The sequence below is a fragment of the Nannobrachium achirus genome, assembly GCF_963921795.1.
Source record: "Nannobrachium achirus genome assembly, chromosome: 7".
In the NCBI taxonomy this organism is placed as follows: Eukaryota; Metazoa; Chordata; class Actinopteri; order Myctophiformes; family Myctophidae; genus Nannobrachium; species Nannobrachium achirus.
The window spans coordinates 35,259,600-35,286,259 of NC_137816.1; the positions used below are offsets into that span (position 1 = coordinate 35,259,600).

General features: G+C 38.9%; 3 protein-coding genes across 5 annotated transcripts in view; all 3 read left to right on the plus strand.

Annotated features, from left to right (window-relative positions):
• The window catches only part of nfat5b (nuclear factor of activated T cells 5b), a 40,308-nt gene extending 36,511 nt beyond the window's left edge, over positions 1 to 3,797 (plus strand). For both annotated transcript variants that reach the window (XM_080729315.1, XM_080729316.1), the window contains one exon: positions 193 to 3,797. The gene's annotated coding sequence lies outside the window, so the exon portion shown is untranslated. The remainder of the gene's footprint in view (positions 1 to 192) is intronic.
• Positions 3,798 to 7,910: 4,113 nt separating this feature from the next.
• On the plus strand, positions 7,911 to 18,876 carry kars1 (lysyl-tRNA synthetase 1). 2 transcript variants are annotated; one of them, XM_080729889.1, is made up of 15 exons: positions 7,911 to 7,970; positions 8,692 to 8,865; positions 9,684 to 9,828; positions 9,966 to 10,131; positions 11,437 to 11,530; positions 11,680 to 11,866; positions 12,006 to 12,131; positions 12,588 to 12,707; positions 13,117 to 13,279; positions 13,626 to 13,799; positions 13,954 to 14,039; positions 14,207 to 14,292; positions 17,209 to 17,335; positions 17,728 to 17,871; positions 18,199 to 18,876. In XM_080729889.1, the coding sequence occupies exons 2-15, from the start codon at positions 8,726 to 8,728 to the stop codon at positions 18,274 to 18,276; spliced, it is 1,836 nt and encodes a 611-aa protein (XP_080586015.1). In that variant the 5' UTR covers positions 7,911 to 7,970; positions 8,692 to 8,725; the 3' UTR covers positions 18,277 to 18,876. The 2 variants fall into 2 exon arrangements, with proteins under 2 accessions (XP_080586015.1, XP_080586016.1); XM_080729890.1 differs by lacking the exon at positions 8,692 to 8,865 and having other exon boundaries at positions 7,912 to 7,970.
• Positions 18,877 to 20,252: 1,376 nt separating this feature from the next.
• Positions 20,253 to 26,100, plus strand: gcshb (glycine cleavage system protein H (aminomethyl carrier), b). Its single transcript, XM_080730605.1, has 5 exons — positions 20,253 to 20,438; positions 22,072 to 22,151; positions 23,657 to 23,720; positions 24,654 to 24,785; positions 25,671 to 26,100. Exons 1-5 carry the CDS (start codon positions 20,282 to 20,284, stop codon positions 25,763 to 25,765), a joined length of 528 nt encoding a protein of 175 aa, XP_080586731.1. The 5' UTR covers positions 20,253 to 20,281; the 3' UTR covers positions 25,766 to 26,100.
• The last annotated feature ends 560 nt before the right edge of the window (positions 26,101 to 26,660 follow it).

The window sequence follows — 26,660 nt, forward strand, 5'->3', positions numbered from 1 at the left end:
TAGGGATGCCAGATTGACAGTAGTCAATAATTAAATAGTTTAGTCGACAGTGGTGCACAGGAAATCCATCCTGATTTTCACTGAACTCGAAGCGGTGAAATATCCCTGCAGTAGTTGTGATCCAGGAATATGTACCTACAGTATATTTGGCACTGTTTATGCCCCGCTAATGTGTGAACTGCTCTTATTTAGGAACCGTGAAGATTGTCTTGGATGCAGGAGGACATTGAAAGTTGAACGAACTTATGTGTGGCTGTCCATGAGGAACTACTTAATCTTTTCAAAGGACAGCCTTCACGAAGATATGTCATCGTGGAATTGATTATACAATTTGGAAAATGTCAAATATACAGACAAAGACCTTGACATTGGATTTTGAAAATTATATTTTTGTCTACACATTTTTACACAAGGTTTGTAGTCTTCTTACAGCTGTTCTATTAGAATGAAGCAGATCACCTCGAGCTGTGAGTGAAACGTCTCAAAATTATTGATGTTTGATTATTTCTTAGTGATATTTTGTAATATATGGTTTAAGCATAGCTGTTGGTGTAAGTTAGCATATCATTCTATATTCTCCAGTACTAGACTGTGTCGGCTTGCAACGTACTGTAGAACACGTTCTCCTTTTTATATATAACAAAGCATTGAGTATTTTAGGTAAGTTAGAGGGTATCAATATAGGACAGCAGGCAGAGAATATATTTTTTAACGTTTTCATCCAGCACTTTATGATGCTCTATATTGTGACCAGTTACTTATAGGGGGTAAGGCTCCACCAGAGGAATTCTTTTTCACAGTTGCCTCTTTTCCTCAATGTTTACAAAGGAAAGGACACATTTTGGGACACTGTGAACCGACTTCTTCATTTATAGCACAGGTTCATAAATGTTTTGGCTACTTTGGTGAGTCAGCTTAACAAGTAAACTTGAGTTTCCCCCTGCAAAATATCTCCAGTGGATCCATATCGTTAAGTCATTCTCCATAAATGTATTCAAATATATATCCATCAGACAACTAGTTGCACACATGAAGCTTTCTACGCTGTAAAATCCTTATTTTTTCTTTCCCATAGTTGAAATTACTGTCAGGATTTTCCAGTGCATTTGCAAATGTGTGCCTATAACGGTTAAACATTTGTTTGCTTTCTTTTCTTTTTTTCTTTCTTTTTTTAATCTCCTGAGATAACTTCATCTCATTGGCAGCCATTCTACTACTACTGCAAGTTATTTGTATATTTTAACTTTTTTTATGGATAGTTCTCCCTAAAAAAAACTCCCAATTGTGATCTAAATGAGAATGAATGTGAATCAAGAGTGGGGAAGAAAATTGTTAAGCAAACTCTCGACTAAATATTGGTGTTTTCTAATTTTATGTTCATGCACACCTCATCAACATACTGTATGCGTGTCCTGCGCGCATGGTGCGAGTGTGTGTATTGTTTTTGTAATGAATAGTATATAGATTTATATGTTTTCATGTAATGCGTCAGGAACGCATAAACTGGAATAGTATTCATTAGCTGGAGTTTTCCAACTGTAACAATGTGATAGAATTAGTGAATGTTGCCATGTAATGGAGAGGCAGTTGTTCTTTGGCCACATCCATTTTATATTGTTTTATATTGTCCAAGTTGGTGTTACATGCAGGAATAGAGCCCATCATACATACAATATACTCTCATGTAAATGGAAACCGTTCAAGTTTGACATTCTTATATTGTACAGTAGAATACAGAATATTCTTGTCTAATTTTGGCCAATGAAGGTCAACTCAGGACCCAAGTTTGTCTCAAGTCTTGCTTCATTTTCATCCTGATGGCTCATATGGGTTGTTAGTTTGTTGTGTGCGACTTACCGTATGATGACAGGGGAAAGTAACTGAAATTGCTAGATTATTACATTTGTTCTGTTTTTTGTCTCACCTCTATCAGATCTGTAGATGGATTTCCAAAGTTGTTAAGCATGAAAATCTGAAAACCTGCTGCCAAACATTTAATTTTTTGAATTTAATCTTTCTTTGTTAGTATGAACAAGGGGCTGGTCTCTGATAACAAAGAAGAAGAGCTCAGTTAAATGCTACTTTTCTTATCTTGTTGTCTGTGTGAACTGTACTTTATATTAGAATGAATTCTTAACACCATTACATTTATGGACGTTGTGTAAAATCCACTTGGTAATGTGATTGGTGGGGACTAAAGGGACCCACCCTACTCTCGAAGGCAACCTCAAGCCCAATTTAGCCCAATTTATACATATCTATCGCACGCGTACAACATGTCTTATCCACAATGTTGTGAGGCTTATTTAGTAGATCAGCTATTTTCGGTCCACGATGCTGTGTACGACAGGGCATAAATTAGGCATTGCTTCGTATAAAAGAGCTGACTGTGATTGGCTTTCTTCAACATGTGAAACACCAGAGATTATAATTCAAAAATAATTGTATTTATGTCAGATTTGTCTTTTTCTTTTCTTTTCTTTTTTTTTATAAAATCAGATTTACAAATATTTTCTCATTTTGTATTGGTTTATTACCTGTACTTTATTAGACCATTATCAAATTATATGTAATTTATTTTTTTGTGTTGGGTATTGGGCAAATTGTGTCCAAGAATAATACTGGTGTTCAAATTAATCATTGATGTGACACTATCAATGGGATTTTGTCCCACACCATTTCTTGAAACTGCTACAGGCTTTCTGAGATTGTGATGTTTTGAATTGGGATTGAACGGTGATATGTACACTATTAATATGTGCATTCCTATTATTTTTTTCCCCTTTCTGATTTAGGCACAGACAGATTTGAACATTGTCAATACATCACTTCTAAATCGCAATAGACCATACAAAGGGCATCAATATGCAGTATAAATTAAGCTTACAACTCATCCTTTAAAAAGGACCAATTAGTTACAGTACATTATTTTAAAGTTTTATTTACCGTATATCATTTACAGTAGAGCTGTAGATATATCTCACCTAGGCATGGAATGTTTTTTATTGCACAGTGGAGATATTACCAAGTTTTCACAGTGAGGAAAGATTTGAACTTTTAAAATTAGACCTTTTGCGTTTCTGTAATTATAAATTGTTATCTTACTGTACATGTCCAACAAATCTGATAATTCATAATTAAGGTCTGTTGCATGACTGGGAGCAACCTTTTTTATTTTAATAAATTACACTGAAATCTAGTGTTACTAATATTCAGATGTTCAGAATTCAGAATTGCTGAAGTGTTCAATGGCTATTCAAGCACTTTCTGTTATCTGAGTTTGGCCAAAAATTAAGTTAATACTTAACTAGAGGACTTCCACATTCTCTCTTGAAGTGATGGTTGGCATTCTCTAATGTGAATTAGATGTAACTGCACTCGGGAGAAACCAGCGAGTGACTCCACAGTCAAATATAATTAAGTTGTTAGTGAGATTCCGACAATTAAAAATGAATGTGCCTTGAGAAACATTTGAATGGAGACAACATGTATCTATTACCATTGTTGCCTAATGTATTTAACCCACAGTGATGATTAGCCCTCTATAAATAGCCTAATATGCTGGAAGCCATAAGATGCATTGAGTGTGCGTCACTCAAAAAACAGTGACCTGATAAATGTAGTGTTGTGCAATTTGTTTGTTTTTACTGAAGTATCCATTGCATTTATGTTGTATAATGTAGATGCAGCTGATTTTATTTTATTTCTGAAACTGCTATGCAGCTAATATACAGTATACAACAGATGTAAGTACACCCCTGTGCAAAATCGCTTAAATATAAAATTATTCAAAATTGTATCACCTTACAGTAATTTAATTACTTTCAAGTTGAACAGTATGATATTTGCTCTTGTGTAAAATAAAAGGACTTGCTGTTTATATTTACATTATTAAAAATACCTACCCCACTGTAGGAAATCATTACACCTTTTATTACTGAGATTCAACTGTTCTTTTCCCCCTGATTCAGCTGTCCACACTAAGAATGATGGTTATCATTCAAGATAACTAACGATAATGATGTGAGCATCCACACCAGAACAATAACGGTCATCCAGTAAACATGTTGAACATGAGTAATGTGTTGTAGGCTACTTGAGTTGCAGGATATGTGAGGTGTTGAAGTAAACATATTGAGCATATTGGCACAGAGCTTCTCACACTTTTACATTTCAAGATCCTTCTCTGACAGTATACAAATGGAACCAAATGGACCCATTTGTATACTATCAGAGTTACAGATTTCTATGGGTCAATGTAGACCCCCATAAAGGAACCCATAATGTTCCTGGAATCCACTTTGAGAACCACTGGCCTGGCCTACTCTATGTTGAACGTGATGTGTTGTAGGCTACGTGAGTGGCGTTGTACAGTATGTGACTGATTGATGTAAACCTATTGAACATGTATGTTGAACGTGACTGATGAGTTGTAAGCTACGTGAGTGATGTGTTCAACGTTGTTCACCACTGTTGTCATAGTAGTTGTGTGGATTTATAAAATTACACATCATTATTGTTATAGTTATTGTTCTCGATGTGGACAGCCATTCGTTACTTCTAAGCTAATTTCATTCTGGATAATTGTTTTATTCTCTCTCTCTCTCTCTTTCTCTCTCTCTCTTTTTTCCTTTTGTGTGATTTTGGTCTTCTGACCAAAGTATGTTTTTCATGATATTTGGCAAAGTTTTAATCTTGCCGTTTTGCCCATATCAAGAGTTATTTTCTTGGATGCCGTCCATGCAATATCTTTCTCAACTGTCACAAAAACTCTTGACATGGTGGCTGATTGATGCTGCAACTGCATTGACTATTTTTTATTTGGTCAATTATCTTCCTGTATTCCTTTTAATCTTTGGGAAGTCTCACTATCAAATGGTTCAATTCCTCTGGCAATTCTTTTCCACATGGAAATGCAGATAGATAAAGGCCATATGTCAAAAATCTTTGAAAGTTCACTGGTCATTTTATAGCCATGTTCATGTAGGCTAATTGGAAATCACAGGTGTAGGCCTACTCTGTTTAGTATTAATGATCACAGGGTTTGAGGAATATTTAATATAGTCTTTCTAATGCATTTGTTGTGTATTAATAAGAGGAAATACTCATCAACAGAAAACATTTCATATTTGAGAGGTGTTACAATTTTGAATCATTTTACATTCAGTGATATTGCACAAGGGTGTATTCATTTCTGTAGTATACTGTAAATGTAGACCTGTTACTTTTTGAATACCGGTATATATTTTTCTATAGGCCTATAGCCTCTTAATTTTTCATCATTATGGAAAAAATAGATATTGTAATTCTATAAATAATTTATGTTGCTTTTTAAAATATCTTCTGTTGCTTTATTTGCCGCTTGAGATGGATTTACATTTTTACAGTTAAGAGACCAATGCAGATATCCAAATGCAGATATCCAAACAAACATCTCTGCCAATGGAAGATTACTTTAAAGTATTTCATCTAAACAATGTACTTAAAATATATTTTTGTCCATGTTTTTCTCTCATCTCACACACTTACTGGGGTTTGATGTAGAGGTTGGAATTAGAACCAGGGCAGGTACCAGTGCAGTGGTTCATTACCCTTTCTTTCCGCTCTAAAGCAGAGGAATCCCAAATGTTTGACATAACAAATCAGATCAAATCAGAATAATCTTTATTGTTACATCACAGGTTTACAGGCCGGTGTAAAGATGTGGGTGAAATTTGTTTTTGTGCAAACTCCATTGTATTTTTTTCCTTTCTGGCCAATTAAAGTAATTCAAACTATTAATTGTTTTCTGCCCTAGTCTGAGAACATTGCAATTTGTGAACAACTGTCAACTGTTAAAAAAAGATGAAAATATCTGTCTATCGATCGATCGTTGGGGCATTTGTATACTCTTGCAATTATATTTCTGTAAACCCGCTGCTATCTATATCAATAAAAGATACACTGTAAAGCCATTTTGTTTTTCATTATGCGTTTTTCATGTACAAGAATGAACAAGAAAAAGTGCTCCTCTGAGCACAGTTCTCCACCAGGTCAGGTAGATTATTGTGGGCCAAAAATGTTCGTAACGGGCGAATCAGGATGAAATATTAAAAATCTGACGGATCCGTCTTGATCATTTGACTATATTTTGTGATGTTTGGACACAATTTGTAGGAGTAGGGCCTAATATAAAAAAATCAAACCAAGTTTTAAGTGAGTGGTGGTGTGTGTGTGTGTGTGTGTACTGTGGCCGTGTGTGTGTAGCAGTTCATTTCAGGGTTGTGCGTGTGTGTGAGACGCAACAGTGCCACTTGGTCACCAGTGGTATTGCAGCTCATGCTACGGACAGACAGACAGACAGACAGACAGACACACATAGTAACATACGGACAAAGAGACTGTGTGACGGTGGTCACACCGTTCAAAAAAGGTTTTGAACAGATCTGCCTCACCGCAATCAGACGCTGTCACGCTGTGTTGATGATTTGTGGCATTTTGTTCAAAACTGCCACTCAATCTTAGTCAAAAGAGAAATCACGTGTACCAATTTGCATGAAATCTGGATTAAATTTGAAGGAGTAATATCAAAACAAAATTGGCCTCCTGGTGGCGCTATAAAAGGCAGATGTGACAAATGAAGGTCAAAGGTTGTTTGGTCTCTAGGGTGTGTGCACACAATATTGTACACATGATGGAGTTGGACTGAAAGATGGACAGGGTGCAAAGTAAACATATAGTCTCTGCCATGCTTTTCGGCAATTCGTTACATACAGAGAAAATTGATTCAACTAAATAAGTGAGCAGTAAGTTCCTTAAACAGTAGAGTGCCACTTCACCACAGCATGTCCATATTGCATTATAGGCCTACTGAAAGATACTGTTAGTTTTCCTTGAACAAAAATAATTTCAAGACAAACGTTTGATTCATGGAGTCTGAGTGATGCTGATGAACACAAAAAAAGGGTTGGGGTTAGAAAATAGCCAAGACTGTGGAGGTAAGAGGTACCCTGTGGTCTGCAGCTATGGGGTTTCTCAAAATAGCTGTGAACAAATAACAATTTGGGCCTTATGGAGGGCTGAACAAGTAAAACCAAAGCTGTTATCACCTGCTGCCTTCCTTGTTGGCTTTGGGGAGCGAGAGCTTCGAATGATATTGTAAATTTGGTAGCCTATCCCTATACAAAGTTAAGAAAATGGACTGAGTTTATATTCTAGATGTCTGATATCATAGACCACATGAGACTAACACAATATGTCCATATATGGGCTTTCCAAGATATGGGCTTAATATTGATGACAGTATGTCCATATAGGCCTATGGGCTTTCCAAGATATAATGAGCTTAATATTGATGACATCAGGGATCTCCATATATGGGCATAAATGGACAAGGCTGGCACAGAGATCTCCATATATGGCCATTATTTATTAGTGAATTAAACCCCCCCCCCCCCCCCCCCCCATTGACTTGAATGGCTACGAAAGGCTACGAAATTAGGCTAATATGCGAAATTCGCGTCACGGCAACCGCACTTGCAATGTCCAATTTCATCTTTCTAGTTGTTTTTGTTGTTATTATGTTTATTATGGTTTATTATTATTATTATTAGAATTAATTTAGTTGGGACAAGCAAGAACCAAGCTGTGTACAAATAAAATGTTTTCTTCATGAAATGGTTTCCTGTTGAAATAAGCTTAGTCTTTTCATGGATCTCCTTTTAGTAGCCCTTGTACCAGTGAACTGTTTCGTCATGAATCTGTACATTTTCCTATGCAAACTTCTAATAAAGCCTTCAATCAATCAATCAAAAAACGATGGAGGGCAGTATTACGCACCTTCTCTCTCTATGATTAACTTCTTACGCCTTTAGCGTAAGAGTTCACGCAGGTTTGTGGTGCGTGCGCGTGCGCATTGGCCTTTCTGTGCGCCGCATCAACAAGATGGCAGACGTTCCAGTGGTGGACGGCGAGGAGAAAATGAGCAAAAAGTGAGTAAATAATACATATATTTCCGTCTAGGATGAGCAATTCATAGAAACTATATGCCGTGTTTCTCTGCACATAGTCTGGTAATCGTGCATTTTAAGTGACAACGTAATGTTTCGCGGTGTTGCATCAGGTCAAAGTGAAGTGTGGGGGTACCATATGGTTTCATGCGCTGGGACTACATATTCCAGAGGACAGTTCGATTGGTGGGGCACGGAGAGCGTGTGGGCATTGTAGTTTTTATCGTCTATGGTTGTCATTTGGTTATCGTTATGTGGTGTAAAGTAGAACTACAAGATCCTAAATGCATTTTATGAAATATCCCGCTGTCGACTGTCATAGCCTTGTAGTTTCGTTTTTTTATTTCACTTTTTGAATGACAATCTTATTATCTTACTTTACTTAACTCCCGCAGTTTATTGCTACGAATTTCTGTAACAGTGGAAATTTGTACCTGAAGTAGTTAAGATGTTGTGGTCAAACTTGGTGCTTTCCTTTTCCTTGTCAACAATGATACAACCCAAGCTAAAAACGAAACAAGTTGAGAGTGAAAGATTGAGTGGACGTGTTGCTTCCCGATTTATATTTTTATAAATTAGTCATGGTTGTTATCCTTTAAATAGTCCCTCTGCGCTTTGGACTTCCTTTGCATCAGCTAAAGAGAGCTTTACGATTTGTTTTCGACTTGTTTCCGTATGTGTGTGTGTACATGTGTCTCTCCAGGTTGGTGTAGCTCAGTAGGGCACCTTGCTTCAGTATGCTGTCTCTGATCAGGGTTGCCAGTCAGCAGTTGGGCCAAGCCCTCTGGGTCAGGGGACATGGGTTAAAATTCACGCTTCCCTGCTCAGCTTCAGTCCCAACTCAAATTTACGGCAATCGCTGGAGAGGTGACAAAAGGTTGGTGGCTTTTCCATTCCAGTGAGAAAAACACCCAACCTTTTGTCAACAAATTTCATCCCCTTGCCAATGCCATGCCATACCCTTACAATGTTGCACTGCATTCCTCTTTTTAGTGGCTCAGTATACTTACTGATACTATACTTACTAACTTAGACATAATCCAGACGGGCTTCCAAACTGCTAATAAAGTATTCAATCAAATGGGCAAAGCGGGGTAAGGGAAATTCTGTGCGCTGTCTGAGTGGAAAAGGAATTTTTAATTACAGTCCTTCATGGTCCGTAATCACTATCCACATCCACACATATTTATACTTTGCTTTAAAGACTGTCCTCATTCTGAGCATCTTGTGGTGGGATCCATTGGGTTCTGGCGACTGCATGCTATTCATTTATGTTTGTTTCATATTATTTACAATAACTTATTTTAAAACAAGTTTTAGTGCAGGTGAGATTTTGAACTTCTTTTCTTTATTGTTCATTGGTGCACTGATCATATATAAGACTACAAAGAAATGGCCAGTGCCAAAAATGTAGAGTTAAATTGTGCTTCCGTGCATTTCATTTTCACTTGTTTGATGTATAAACTTAAAGATTAAAAAGTTGTAATATGTTATTATATTCACACTTGGCTTTTGGATTTGTTGTTATACACACAACAGTAGAATGTAATAGAAATGTAATAGATAAATATAGTATATATCAGTATAATATCAGTATATTTAGCGAGTGAGTAAATGTCATTCAATTATAGTTACTGTATTAGCAGACACGTTTGTAAACTCATTTGCAATACTATGTTTGAACGTTTGCATCAGTGAGCTGAAGAGGCGAATGAAAGCTGAGAAGAAGGCATCTGAGAAGGAAGCCAAAGTTAAGGAACAGGTGGAGCAGAAGAAGGAATGCAGTAACAAAGGAGCCCAGGGTGGCTTTGGGGCAGATGAGGAGACTCTGGACCCTAATGTGAGTTTCTTTAATGTCTGTACTGTACACATTTCAATTCATTCTGTCACCTCACTTATTTAGACCAGCCAAAAAGTGCTACCAGTGTGTCAACCCATGATTCTCTGTGATAACTTGTTAATGTCCATGTAATGCAGCAATACTTCAAGATCCGCAGCCAGGCTATCGAAGCACTCAAGGGCACAGTAGAGGACCCTTACCCGCATAAATATCATGTGGATTTATCACTCACAGAATTCATTGAGAAATACAACTATCTAAAGGATGGAGAGCAACTAACGGATGTTGTTCTCACCGTCTCAGGTACTTGGATCTCTTTACAACATTTATGGCACAACTTTAATCAAGCACCTATTGTACATGTTATTTTGCCATCCTTTATAACAGTAATATCAAACATGCCTGAGTTCAGGGGTTAAAACTAAAGGTTTCTATCCATGTTTGAGGGAAACAAGATGGGGTCTAATAACGGCATGGCTTCCCTGTGGATCTCTGACATCATGTAAATGTCATATTGATGAAGTTACTATTGCCTAAATCTGGAAGCACAGCAGGCTAGTGGATCTGAGATTATGAATGCACAAAAGGTGAAAAGTATTCACGCAAAGAAATATTCACACTAAGTATGTAAGTAGTAGGGAAGTCGGAGAGGCTTATTGTCTGTATCTGCCAGAGCGATCCTCGCTTCACAATGCGCTAGACCTCTGGAGATGGATTGCTGAGGTGGAGTGCAACATGTACAACATCAGCTCCCAGTATTGAGGCATGACTTGCCTCACCCAGGCATTGACACTAAGGCTTGCCCACCTGCCCCCGGCAGGTAAATAAAACGTCAGGGCAGGTGACGTTGGCTTTCAGGTTGCCCGACAGGGCAAGTGCTCATTTGAGAGGGGACACAAATGTCTATAAATATAACACGAGATCTGTCTAAACACCTGAACGTGGCCAGTGTGCTGTGTCTTCTGGTCTGTGGAATGTAAAATAAGAGCACTAATTACCTATAATATGCTGTTTTTACTGTTGCTACATTTAAAAAATATAAAATAACAAGTGTGAAACCATAGACATATTCAATCATAGCTAAAGTATTTGGTATTTGGATTTGGAGGTATTGAGGTATGACATTTTATCGCACAGCCCCAGAAGGTAAAGAAATAAGTGTTAAATTGAGCGGTAATTAAAATCGTACCTATCATTTTATAATGGAAGATTAACTTTTCGGGCAAGTGGGCATTACCTTCGGGCAAGTAGAACATGACCTGTACTTGCCCGATGGGCAAGTGCCTCTGAGACCTTAGTGTCAACCCCTGCCTCACCCAAGCCTGAGGTTTGGGCACTGTGGGCTCAGCTGTCTATTGCTTCTTGAGAATAGTCTGACTCCGAAAGTGTGGCAGACAGTTCATAGATTGTTTATCGAGAGAACATCTATTTAAGAATTGGCTGATATGGGGATTGATAATATTATTATTATTAGTCGTATTTTTTTAATACAGAATGATTCTCAAACATTGTACCCTTTCTATTTTTTTCTAGTTTTCCTGGGGCTGGACAGCCTTTTATTTACATTAAATTAACAGTTTTTCATCCTGTAACCCATTTGCTTGTCAGGTCGCATCCATGCCAAGAGGGCATCTGGTGCTAAGCTGCTGTTCTATGACTTGCGAGGGGAAAGTGTCAAGCTGCAAGTTATGGCAACCTCAGGGTATTGAAGGATACTTCTATCTAAACAAAATCAGAAATTATAAATTACTGTCTTTACATTAAAAAATATATATATTGTAAATCTATTAGCATTTTTCTCCACGTGGATAGCTTAACTCTTGTGCGGTTTCCCCCCTCTCTTCCTGCCAGGAACTACAAGTCTGAGGGGGAGTTTGAAGCCATCAACAACAAGCTGCGACGTGGTGACATTGTCGGTGTCCGTGGTAACCCAGGGAAAACCAAGAAAGGAGAGTTGAGCATCATTCCTATAGAGATGACTCTACTTTCACCTTGTCTGCATATGTTGCCACATCTCCACTTTGGCCTCAAAGACAAGGTAAAGGCTGAACACATTCTGTAATTCCCTCTTCTTCATAAAAAAATTATAAATACATGTTTTTTTTATATGAAATTAGCTGAAAGTGTGTAACTTTCAAGCAACTTCTCACCATGTTTGTTTTTCTTTCTTGCTAAAGGAGACCAGATTCCGTCAGCGCTACCTGGATCTGATTCTCAATGACTATGTGAGACAGAAGTTTATAACACGGTCCAAAATCATCACCTACCTGCGCAGCTTCCTTGACCAACTGGGATTCTTGGAGGTGAGTGTCAATGAAGAGTTTCAGACATCTAAATGTAACTTAACATTAAACAATATGAGGAGAATGAGCCTAATGAATACGTCATGGCACAAAAGGTCACATACATATTAATTCTATTGTTTGGTAAAGGCAGCTATAAGAGGTGTATTGTCCAAAAGTTCATGCTGTTTTTTTTTTGTTATTTTTTTTCACAATCGCAATCTTTGTCACACTACAATACATCTAAAGTGGGTGAACATTTTAAGTTATTCTTTTAGTTAAAAGATAGATAAGAGAATTGGAGCAGAGAAGAGAAGTGGGGAGGCATCCCACCTAACTAATTAGCATAATACATTAAGAGTCATGCAACGTATGTGAGTGTGTCCATGAAATGTATTTGGAAGAAAGAACATTGTTAGTCATTTTTACTACTTTAAGTCTACCTTGCTTACTGTACATGCATTGTTCTGATTTAAGATTGAGACGCCAATGATGAACCTTATTCCTGGTGGAGCAGTAGCCCGTCCTTTTGTTACTTATCACAATGAGCTGGACATGAACCTCTTTATGAGAATTGCACCTGAGCTCTACCACAAGGTACTGTTATGTTTTTGACAATCTCCATTTAAACATCTCATGTATTGTAATTTCACACCAAGTTAACGAGGTTGCCAAAATGTGAAAATGTTGCTTTCCAAATACGGTACATACAAGTTTGGTTGTATTTGAAGGTCTCTCTGATGGTATAAGCATTACCTAAACTCATTGTCATTGCACATCTTAAGTGTCAAGCATGGGGCACTTTCAACCAGTCGGCTGTTTTGGGCATTATATTTGAAAACCCAAAGATTTTCAGAAAAAAAACTCACGGTGTGAGCTTGTAGATCGGCTGTTAGTGTTGTTGCTATTCATCGTACGTCAAAGTATATATGGCTTACTTAAGTGGTTAAAAATAATTCGCTGTCCAAATACTCGCTGAGCTCACACCATTTTCTTTTCTCCCCAGATGCTGGTGGTTGGTGGTTTAGACAGAGTGTATGAGATTGGCCGTCAATTCAGGAACGAAGGCATTGATCTCACTCATAATCCAGAGTTCACCACTTGTGAATTCTACATGGCCTATGCAGATTACCATGACTTGATGGAAATCACAGAGAAACTTCTGTCAGGTCAGCAAAGACAGCTATGTTCCTTTTGTTAAGTTATTGTATTAGTTTTATTTGTATCAGGACCATGCACAAAATACATTAATCTCAAAAAAGAAAAAAGGGTGTGAACTGAGCGATGCAGGCTGTTTCGTGCATATCTCCTTGTATGGGCCGTTCTGTCCGTACTTTGGGTACTTTCTATGACGTTAATCTTGTGTGACGTTGGTCTTGTGTGAGCTGTTGGTAGGGACCTACCCACTAAGTCAAACATAAGAGCGGTTTGCACCGCTCAAAATGCTATATGAGGTTGTAATGGAAAAATAATGTGTCTGTGTGCAATGCTCAGTGGTTGTTTACATGTTTTCAGGAATGGTGAAGCACATCACCGGTGGGTACAAGATAACGTATCATCCTGACGGTCCAGAGGGACAGGCTTTTGAGGTTGACTTCACTCCACCATTCAGAAGAGTGAGCATGACACATGACCTTGAGAAGCAAATGGGTGTCAAGTTCCCTCCTGCTGACACCTATGACAGTGACGGTAAATCAGTATTGAAATTTACAGTGTTTTTTGTTCGTTCAAATCACCGGTAGTATTTACTGTTTGTCTCATAATTCATTGCATAAAATGCATAACCACAGTTTCTTAAATCAGCCATAGACTTTGTTAACAATTTCTGTTTGTTCCTCCTCAGAGACTCGTAAATTCTTTGATGACTTGTGTGCCCAAAAAGGAGTGGAATGCCCTCCACCCAGAACCACTGCCCGCCTCCTCGACAAGGTGCTCCACAAATCAACATTCAATTTCAATTTTATTAAAGTGTCAAATCACAACAAGTAATCTCAAGACACTACATATAGAGCAGAGACTCCACCCTGAGCAAGCAATTTAATACCACCTGATCTGGACTTAATTATTCCTTAACAATCTGATATGTTTTTCTGCAGTTGGTGGGAGATTTCCTCGAAGTCACATGTATCAGCCCCACATTTATCTGTGACCATCCTCAAATCATGAGCCCTCTAGCAAAATGGTGAGAAACCTTTCATTTGAACCCAGTATTATCGCCGATCAATACTGTTCAAAAGTAGGAGCCATTGTATCACAGGATAGCAGATCCAACATAATGACAGCTAATCAGATAATAGATGAAGAAGCGCTGCATGGGTCTGTTATTATGGCAAACTGTAAACAGGTATTGGAAATAAGGTGGTGAACTTAACTCAATCTCTGCTATGATTCAGAGCGTTTTTCACGTACCTTTAAAAAATCGCTATTAATATATAGCGTCGCTCGGAAGTTGCGACGATCCACTCCAAAGATATAGACTTCCGCGTCAACCTTGCACCCAGCCCCTCTCCCATACACATTCATTCTGGCTTTTTTTTGGAGCAGTGTTAACCTCTCCTACGTCTGGCTTTGTGTGTCCCTAGTCCCTACAGTATGTCCGTAGTACGAGAGTAACGCCACACGAGACAGATAGAAGCTTGTCCTTGAAAGTGGGGGAAGTCTGAAAGAAAGACGGGGAATCAGGAAACCGGTTTTAAATCAGGATCACTCTGTATAATGGACCAATTCTTTTTTAGTATAATGCTTGATGTCATGGGCGAATTTACTGTACTGGGTTGTAAATCTGTTCGGATTTGGAAGAACTGGTGTTTTTTTGAGTTAGGGTTAGGGTTAGGGTTAGGGTTACCCTTCTAGAGATTTAGCTTTGCTATAAGCATGGTCCAATGTGTCACTTTTATATCCCCTCTGTGTAAACCTCTGGTACGTGTTGATGGCTTATAGGTCAAAGTCATTATCAGACAGTGAATGTTTAGACCCGTGAACGCTCAATGCTGGTCCTCCTCAGTCAGTCAACACAACAGCAGCACGGCACGCACTGCCGTCACACAGCACAGGCAGGCTGGCTGGCTAACTAAAAATGCTTAAAGTTTGTTTCAACCGATTCGATCAATTACTTTTTCCAGACGGTCGGACTCGGAACAGACACATGTACCATACACATCCCGGGACTATATTCCTTTTGATACGATACAGAAAAAGGCGTTCACTTTCGTTTCAACACCGACTGGAGTCAATGCCTTTACTGCAGCTTAGCACTGCTGCTCTGCTATGGAGGGGATGATGATGATGATGATTACACACAGACGGCAACTAGCTATAGATGTTGGATCGTGTCGTGACTCGTGATAAACATTATAGGCTACTGTCGCTATTTTCAGCTGTCGGCTATTTTTGCAGTTGTCTGCTATTTTCACAACGCAACGCGTTGTGAGCTTGTAGATCGGCTATTTTCACAACGCACCGCGACGCGTTGTGAGCTTGTAGATCGGCTATTTTCACAACGCACCGCGACGTGCTGTGAGCTTGTAGATCGGCTATTTTCGCAACGCACCGCGACGCGTTGTGAGCTTGTAGATCGGCTATTTTCAAATAGCTACGGTATAAAATAGGGCTAAAGTTAGCAAGTAAATGTACTTAACAGTTACTTTACACCACTGAACTGATGTTTAAAAAGCAATTAAATTGCTCTTCATTAAGGTACAGTATGAGTATGAGCTCAAAGCCTATTATCATAGTGGCATAAAATGAAGGGGGGGAAAAAAGACGATATATTCGTCAATCGCCGATTATTTGTATGATGATTAATCGTCTGGAGAAAGTCCTAATCGTGACAGCCCTAGACATACCATGAAATGTAATTATAGATATTTATATGTATTGTTGCTGTCGGGCGGAACCTTGTATGTCTAATCTAAAATCATTACTAAATATAAAATCACACCCGTGTGTGTGTGTGTGTGTGTGTGTGTGTGTGTGTGTGTGTGTGTGTGTGTGTGTGTGTGTGTGTGTGTGTGTGTGTGTGTGTGTGTGTGTGTGTGTGTGTGTGTGTGTGTGGATCATGTGTACCGATTTTTGTGACATTTGAAGAAAATATGTAGGAAAAGGAGCAAAAAGTGTGTTTTGGAGAAAATTCAAGATGGCGGAAAATCTATCATGGCGCAAATGGGCGTGGCCTATATGGGGAGATGCGTCATGACCCAAGGAATCCAGGGAAAAAATATTTTTAATTTTCCGACCTACGGTTCAAGAGTTACAGGCCAAAACGTAAAGTGGGGTGTTATGGCGCCACCATGCGGCCAAATGACACAATTATTTTTTATTTAATCCTTGAAATCATTATGAACCTCCTCTCCAAGTCTTGAAACTCTAGCCCCTATGGTTTGCGAGAGACAAATAATTGAATGTGAGTTTTTGCAATTCCCATTATAAGTCAATGGGGTTCTATAGTTTAATAATATCAATTAAACTATAGAACCTTTCTCTTAGAAAAGTAATAGCCCACGATTCCCGAGTAAGCCGGTCGATTTGACATATGGCGCGAGTGTGTGGTGGCAAAACTGTGGGACTAGTGGCGTGCCGAAGTTTAGGAAGTTCAGGCTACATACACACACACAGACACACAGACACACAGACAGACAGACACACAGACAGACCCACACAGCCACGTATAGGGAGCTGCACACAGCTCCAAAAAGAGCCTGTGTTATGTAGTCAATTATTGGTTATATATGTGTAAAACCCACATACAGACTTGACGACTTTAAACCCTGCATTGCCTGCAACCCTACTTGGGTCACGTCAATATAGTCCGAATTTTACAAACCGTTTTGAAAATAGCCTGTTTACAAGCTCAACACGTGCATTGCAACGCGCTGTGAGCTTGTAGATGGACTGTTTTCGCTACTTTTGCATGACATTATAATACAGTATGACAAAGTATAAAATAAGGCGTTTGTTCATGAAAAAAGATAAGATATCGCGATACAAGGTTTCTCCATAACAGCTTCAATTAATTGTGTATAAGTCCTTGAATTGAAAATGTGTCTCCTGTTACAAATCTCAGCTGATACTGATGTACAAACAACATTCTCTCCTACAGGCACAGAACACACAAAGGCCTGACTGAGCGTTTTGAGCTCTTTGTGATGAAGAAGGAGATCTGCAATGCTTACACAGAGTTGAACGATCCTATTAGGCAGAGAGAGCTCTTTGAGCAGCAGGCCAAGGTGTGTATGACAGTGAACACTTGGAGCAAACTACTCTGAATGTGTTCCATGGTATTATATCAACTGTAGGGTTATAACTAGCAATTAATTAATGAAAAGTTGCGAAATGTGCAAAAAGTTGTGAATTACACTAAATATGCGGTGTGATTTTATGCTTGGTAGTTCTGAAATATACGGGCGGAAATATGCGGTTATGTGGCCTACTTGAAAACATGACACCCGCATAATCTGCACCATTTGGCTGATTATGTGTGAAATATGCTGTCATACCTCTTGTCATCCAATTGCAAAACACCCGTACTTTAAACCCTTTGATTAACAGTTAACTACACTTTCCTTGTGCATGTGGATGTGTGTTTGACCCTCATAAAGAGATGTATCATTATTTTCAGGCCAAAGCTGAGGGTGATGATGAGGCTATGTTCATTGATGAGACCTTCTGCACAGCACTAGAATACGGTCTGCCACCAACTGCTGGTTGGGGTTTGGGCATTGATCGTCTCACAATGTTCCTCACAGACTCTAACAACATCAAGGTAAAATTGTTAATAAAAAGAAACACACAGTGAATCTTATTGGAAAGATAATGCATGTGACATCCTCAAGCAATTTTGATCAGAACAGTTAAGGCTCGAGTTATACTTGTTTGCATTTCATGCACAGTAAGTAGCAGCTCTGCCAACTCTTACTATAAACACGCACGCACACACATACTGTATGTATTTTAGCCTATAGAGCCCAGAATCTAATATTTTTTCATTTGCATATACAGTATATATATATATTATTTTGCAGTGTTATCGAAACCACATTGTTCCCCTTCTATAAATACAATTCAGCTGATGATCTTATTGATTTCACAGGAGGTGCTGCTCTTCCCAGCCATGAAGCCTGATGACCAGAACAAGCCGGCAGCGCCCACAGAGGGCACCTCTGTGTAAATGGCAGAACCTCTGACCTCAGCCCTCAGCAGGAGTTTGCATAGAGCTAGGGATTCTACTGCTATAAATGTTTCAGTGGAGTTCACTGATTTGTTTGTTATGGTTTGCTCTCAGCTGGGGGGTTAAAAAAAACCCTGCTTGTCTCAGAATTAACTGAGTGAATGCCTGTAATCAATGTTGGGTTCTTTTGTATTTCTTATGCACATGTGATCATATGTTACTATTATCCGTGTCATTTGAGTGTTCTGACATTTTATTCCATAGTCTGTTTCAGACAGTTAATACATAATCTGAAGGCGTAGTCCCACTCTTGCATTCAGACCTGGAGGAATGTATTTGAATACACTCTTTATATGATATTTGATAAATCGTTGTAAATATTATTTACAATGGTTTAGATATGCTTGACTCTTACCAGATGCTAAGCTTCAAGTACACACTTCATTTACAAATTAAGGAGGGAAAAAAATCAATCACTCTTTTCTCCAGGTCTGGTTGTTTCATTTTCTTTTTATGGATTTTCAAAATGTGCAGTAATGTTTCACTCCTCTGCCAAGAACTTTCAATGTGGGTACAAGATAATAAAAATGTTCAGAATGATGTTATTCTCTGATATTCTTCCATACATGTTGTAGTTAACACAAGAGAAGGGATATTGTGTGTGTGTGTGTGTGTGTGTGAGTGTGTGAGAGTGTGAGAGAGATGTACAGGTTATGACTTGATTGGAAGAAGGATAGATGTGAGGTGCTTGTTTGTTTGGGCAACAAAGTTGGAAAAAGGCCCCACACAATGTTCCTACAATAATACACCTGTGGCCGCTCAGGTTGCACAGTGGTAAAGTGCGCCACCTGCTAGATGACTGTTGGTTTAATCTGATAAGTGGCTAAATAATACATTTTGAATTCAAGTAGATTATTTATATGAAAAGTTTGAAACAGAATGTAAGCTTTCAAAACAAAGTCCAGATAAAATGCTTTGGACAAACTATAAATATATTTAAGAGTCTTCAAATTCCTGCTAAAGTTCCTTTGTAATTAACATGTATATAGTAACTTTAATGTGTATATCAAAATCATTTCCTACCAAAAACTGCAAAGGAATGTAACATGATTTTCAAAGTAATGTTACATAATTACAGTAACGCATCCAGGTCTTTCAAGTTTCAAACATAGGCTTAATGCAAAAACCCTTCAATCCTTTAATTGACTTGAGAATACCTCCACACCAGTATTCAAAACAGGGGTCAATTTGATAACATAGATACTAATGAATAAAAGGCAGTAAGGGCCTAGGCCAGGGGTCTTCAACAGGGGGTCGGATCCCTAGGGGGTCCTCACTCCAAATCTGAGCGATAGAAAGTTTTTTTTTTCCTCTTTTTTTATATTAACCACTTGAACCCTTTCCTTTTCCTGAGAACTTAAGCCAAAAATAGCAGATCTACAAGAGTGAGCTTGTAGATCGGCTATTTTCGGCAAAGAGCTTTGGTGTAGATGGTGAAAGGTCAAGTTTATTAAGTATTGACGGTTCAAGAGGTTAAATATCTGAACAATTAAACTATATGGAATATATGTACAGTTGTGGGGGTCCCTGCTTCATCTCTCTCTCAACTAATGGAATCTATGTACAGGTTGTGGGGGTCCCTGCTTCATCTCTCTCTCTCTCTCTCTCTCTCTCTCTCTCTCTCTCTCTCTCTCTCTCTCTCTCTCTCAACTAAGGGGTCGACTCCTTGGCCTGAAAACTTTGAAGACCCCTGGTATAGGCAATACATTATATGTGTGTTGGGGGATTGGGAAAGACCATTCTTGGTTCTTCCACACAAGGCCAGAGTAACGTTCTGCACTGAATATTGCATGGATTGTGGGGCCCCCTAGTGGCGCTTTCCTTTTCTGTTCAGTTCCAACTTCCACCATGCTTTCCACTGGGAGCGCGCAACGCGGGATGGTGCTCGTTCCCGTCGTGGTCAAGTGTGTGTGTGTGCGATGTTGGCTCGACAGACACTCAGTGAATGAAGATGGCGATGAGAGTAGCGCTCCAGTGCTTTTCTGCAAACTTTTCCACTAAACTGCCTCAGTTCTCGCAAATAGCTCAAATCCCAGCGACTCGGCTTCTATGGAGGAGCGACATTCCACGCACACTGAGCACAGCCTCGCCACTGTCCACAGGTATAAAACATTTTTTATTTTATTTAATCTAATATCCCAAATTAGTGAAGGAATTCGTTACATGCCGACACATTCCACTGCAGTGGGCCAAAGGAATCACTTTCCCACGCTTAATTCCTCACCAGCAGCTAAACAGAGTAGAACAATATAACTTCTATTTGCACAGTTACCGTTATTTACTTGAAAACGCGCTACTGTACAGCAGAAGCGAAAGTTTGGTTGATAGAAAAGCCTCAAATTATAATAATTGTTTCGCTGGATTGATTTTATTTTTTATGATGACATTGATGACGATCCATGTCAACCAGAGTTTAAAATGAGCCTACTCATCACTGGCCGTGGGTGACATATTATGGTTCATTAAACTGACACCCACCATCTCGTGTCTCGTGTAGTATCTCATTAGACAGACAGTCATGCATTATTTTGGACATGTGCCAGTCAGGTCTTTAACGATAGATGTCAGCAACGGACCCGGCCGGTACATCGTTATATTTGGAACGTAATTTGAGATTTGATTGTGTGTTATATATTTTGGAATGGGCCCAGCTTTCAGTTAATTCATCTTCAATCTTGTGAAAACAGAACGTTTCCAATATGGACAAACTGTAGGACGGAATGCTCTCCTCTGAGCCTGTCCAGCCATGCCTCAGCATCTTGCACACATTGCACAGTTCACAATCTGGTTTAAACCTGTATTTCTCTGCATGATCTGATACTAGCATCAGAAACTGTTGAGGCATTACTATTGTTCCCTTTGGGTATTGGAAAGATGACAGCAGCACGTTAATAATTATTATAATATTAAGATTAGCTTATCCAATTCATTTAGCAAGAAATTTACAGTTTATTGTTACCTCTGAATGTGATGTTTTATCATGTTGTGGGGGCACTACTGTATGCTCTGCCTCATGTCTTTATGAGAGAGTTCAAGTACAGAGCAGACTGACCTGCTGAGTGTCAGGACTAGATAAGTAAATTATAGAACATTTCAAAACACTTTGCACAATTTCAAACTTTGCTATTATCCATCATAGCGTTATCACAATACCCCTTTTTATTTTTTCTAGAATTCAAGGATTTGTGAGACTGTCATATCTACAACCTTGTAGACTTCTAAATAAGGGCAGATGGTGTTGCACAAGTAATACACTCTGGTCCATAGTACATTAATGTGTGCTTTGGACAGTCAAATATAAGAACCAGGGGGTCTGTTTTGCACCTGTCACAAAAATGTTTTTCAGGTGTGCAAAAAGACTTGATTATCAATGGCTTGTATGTATAATGTGGTCATATGCAGCTAAATGAGAGGTGATAGCTCAACAAACTCACTGGGTGTTTGACTCCCACTAAAGGCCATTCACACTAACATTTACAGTATGCAGTATGTACAACTATGTAAGGCTCTTTGGGGAAAACATTGTTTCCATAGAATATAAATCGCTTACTAGTTGAATTAATAAATGTGTTATTTTACTTGTGAAGAAGTATATGATTCAATTTATCAAACATCATTTAACAGTGAACATTTGCAATTTTGACTTTCATTTGAACAGTTATGCAAGTAGTACACATACCGTAGAAATTGATCTATTGTAAACTAATTACGGTACATCCCTTCTCCCCCCTGCAGCACTTAAGTTCACAGAAAAGCATGAATGGGTACGAGTGGAGGGTGGAGTTGGCATAGTTGGCGTCAGCAATTTTGCTCAGGTAGGTTCCTTGGCCTGTATTCATATATTAATCATTGATTTTATGGTGTGCTTGGGCATTATCATTTGTCTTGTGTTCTTCTTGAAGTAGGCTATTCATGAAGCTCTGCACTTTGGCCACTATTGATAGAACTACAGTATAACAAGCTGTTTCAGAATTTTATGACTATTGTTTTAGGTAATTGAATACTGCACCACTCTAGGCTGCAGTTGTGTACCCTTGCCGTCTCAATGGTATTAATGAATTACTGGACACTTTCTCTTTCATGCTAAATACATTCTGTAATTCATAGCCTATTACAGAATTTCATAACGTATGTGTTTTTGGAGGGTTTGTAGGCATCGGCTTTCCTGATTGGCTAACCCGACCTAGCCTGGCTTGGCCAGACTATATACTAATGCAGCTAACTAACTGCAGTATATCCCCACCTTGTTTTAACATGGGTGGATTGTTTAGCTGTGCTAGGCTAAACCTGACCCGTTGGATTCACAGATTGGCAGAGCTTTGCATTCATTTATTTGTGCCGCTTTGCAAATATGTGTAACAGAGTGTATGGCAGAAATCCATCCATGTATACCAATGTCCCCATTTCTCCATATTTAGTCAATCGGTCATATCACTTGTTTGTTAATGGTTTGTGCACTGAGTATTCTAAGACCACTTTTCCACTAGGCTTTTGAGCACGGCACGGCATGGTACAGCATGGTAAAGAACAAGTTCTGCTTCCACTTCAGCCTGGTCCGGTTGTAACCGTGCTGAATCGCGCTGATCGGCGCGATTCGAATGAGTACAACAGGTACTCTGACAACAAGTACAACAAGGGCATTGCATAAACAGGTGGTGCGTGCATTCCCAACTTGCATCGCTCCTGACTTGTGTGGCCCCTAGTAGGTAGCTATTTGGCAAATAGACATGATTAGTAGAGTATAAGAGTAGAAGATAATGCCTAATCTCAGTTATGTCCTTCAAAACCCAAGATTCACTTTGCCCCCTCTTATTAATAATCACCTTGGCACTATCTAGGACAACCTACTCCATATGTGAAAGTACTGTATACTCTCACAGAGCAATACAAGGAGCAAAGGTTTCAAACTGTAATGCCAGGATTTTAGGACAATAGGAGTGATTTTCAGTCTTTCTTCCTAAATTATCTTTATTTTACAACAATGGTCTGTTAATAAGTCTGAAATCGGATACCTGTCCTGTACTCATAAACTCCCTCAGGGTGTTTTCACAGTTCATTATTTTGTCAATTGTGAAATAGAATAAAACATGCCTTAGGTTAGTTTAACATGAAAGCAGCATTAGCACTATCATACATCAATCCCTTTTATAATGGAAAGGCCCCAAAACTAGCCCAGTCAAGCTCCAACAATACACATCTGTGGTTTTACTGGGCAGCTCCCAAGTGTGAATGTGTGTAACTGTTTAAGGAGGCTCCGTTAGAAAGATAAATGTGATTATCTAACTGCAATATGTTAAAACACCTTTAATTTGTTTCTCAGGAAGCATTGGGGGATGTGGTGTACTGTGGACTCCCTGAAGTTGGCCAAAAACTTGAATATATGGGTAAGAGTCAAGTTGAAATTATAAAACACATACATCTCAATAAGATGGGTGATGGATCAGGACATACCATAGTATGTTGAACAGGGATATCTGCACACCAAATGACCCCATTGAAATAGTCTTTATTTTCTGCTGCTTAAATACCAATAGGCCTTACTACAAAACCATGTGACATAATGCACCCGTTGCACAATGGGCACAAATTGTGTAAAATTGTAGCAGACAATGTACATTTTACATGTCTAAGTATACTACCTATTAGAGGCGCCTCTATTAATAAAAATATATTCTTTTTGAGCGGTGGTCACAACGCTCCTATACGTGGCCGTGTGTGTGGGTCTGTCTGTCTGTCTGTCTGTTTGTCTGTTTGTCTGTCTGTCTGTCTCCGGGTATGTAGCCTGCAGTAACCTTTTCTGACCACACATGTTAAGGGAGGGGCGCTGTTGTTCAGGATAGGCCAGGCATAGGCCAGGCACACTCGCACACAAACACACACAGGGGGCACACACACACACACACACACACACACACACACACACACACACACACACACACACACACACAGGGGGCACACACACACACACACACACACACACACCACCGCTCAGTTCACACAAGTGTGATTTTTTTTTAAATGAGAAAAACATGCATGCACGCACGCACGCACACGCACGCACGCACGCACACACACACACACACACACACACACACACACACACACACACACACACACACACACACACACACACACACACACACACACACACACACACACACACACACACACACACAGCAGCAGAAAATTAGGTGACTTCAGACTTCAAATGTCCTTTCCTGTAAAAAAAAGTTTGTCGGAAACATTATAATGGTCAAGGAGAGATTTCTCTGTGTCCAGCAGTGAGATAAGACAGGACCTTTTTGTTTGTATTGCAGAAGAATTTGGTGCAATGGAAAGCGTAAAGGCTGCCAGTGAGCTTTACTCTCCTCTTACCGGGGAGGTGACTGAAATCAACACAGAACTGGCAGACAACCCTGCACTTGTGAATAAGTCCTGCTATGATGAAGGTATGCACCTCCTAGTCTCGCGTAGCCAGACAACTATTCCACAATCTCCGAATGCTATATAGAGTCTGGAACGGCAGCCACTGCTACACGGAACTGTAGTCCCACTGGAAACATAACAGAAGCACACTCGCACAGACAGAGTCATTCGAGCGGCATATTCTTGTTATGAGTGTATAGTTTAAGAAAATATTTGAAAACATCATGGAAGTAACACCAACAACACCAGAGAAAGACTAAATAATACCCCCCAAAAATGTTGAAAGGAGACATTAACGCTTCCAGTAGGACTTGTTATTGCAACAGTCTGGCCACGCGAGACTATGCACCTCCTAAAATCACCATTGCCTTTGCCACCATCACCTTTGCATTTGTATACCAATACGATTATGGTTAATTTGGTGCCACACATTGAACAGAGCATTGATTAGGAAACCCTCAAGAGACTAAAGTTAAAGTGTCACCTTGAATCAGTTATTTTTAAACTTTTTGTGTACTACACCAATGGGCAAATAAAAATCTCAAGGCATACCTGTAATTATAAAATAGCTACAAGCTCACAATCACGTGTCCTAATAATTAAACACCTCTTGTAGATGTGCTGTTTTCACTATTTATTTTATTTCATTTTTGAAACAAAAAAATACATTTTTAATTGCCAGAAATAGGGACGCCAGGTTGAAAGTGGATACATACTAGTATAGAATTTGCCTGGATTGGTAAATTGGCGTGCATAAAGTAGGCTAATGACATTATAAATAAATAAAAAAACAATTCATAACGTTTTGTTATTTTTGTGGTTGTCACAAAACCCCAGGCACATCTGGATTTGTCTCATGGCACAATTTTGGTTGTTTTAGATAATCTTGAACTCTTCTTACCTTCCAGGGTGGCTAATCAAGATGACAATTGACAACCCCAGCGAACTTGATGGTCTCATGGATGAACAGGCATATGAGAAATTCATCACATCTCTTGAATAAAGTGTTAAATATTACTATACATTTTCTAATGTAATTATACTCAAATATTAGTGGTTGTGTTTACTAATATCTGGTTTGAGACTCTTTGTCTGTGATATTTATTTTGATACTGTAATTGTGCTATCAAAATAACCAAAACTGTAATGTTTCCCATTCATTAATAACTTTCTTCTGATGTTTAGGATTTATATATCCATGAGACAAACTGAAGGGCTGCATTCTGCGTTCTACATTCAGTTTTGTTTCAGGTGCTTTAGTAGTACACTAGTACAGTGATACTGTACCGTACATCAACAGGTTGGAGATGCTGTCGGACAATAAATTATATAATTTTGTTTGCTGTCATTACATTTGTGCCTTCCTTTATACAAAGAATAATGTACCTGCAAGACATAAAATGATAATCACTTAATTCACATTAAATGGGCAAGGGTTTGTTCTGGTGACTGATAAAAAAGACAATTTATACAGTAACATGATAATACTTAATGCAATTATTGTGTACAGTAATGACATGAAGGGACCTCTTACAATAAAAATGGACATAAAACATTGATCATAATACATTCTATGGGGCCTGGGCCACAGGGCAGTGGTCCAGGCACCTAGGTTAGTAATCCAGCCTTGCAGTGTCGCGGGTTTGAGTCCCGATCCTGACGATCCTTGCCGCGTGTCAACCCCCATCTCTCTCCCCGTTTCCTGTCAGCCTACTATACATCTATCAATAAAGGCAGAAAAAGTTGAATTGTTTTAATTTTCCCAAAATAATACAAATAAATGAAAAATGTAATTGAAAAAACACAGCCCACTCATTTTAGGAGGGCAGTATGACTGTATGAGTCATTAGAACCAAGGACTAGTGTTTTTGACGAACGTATCATGGTTATAATGGATT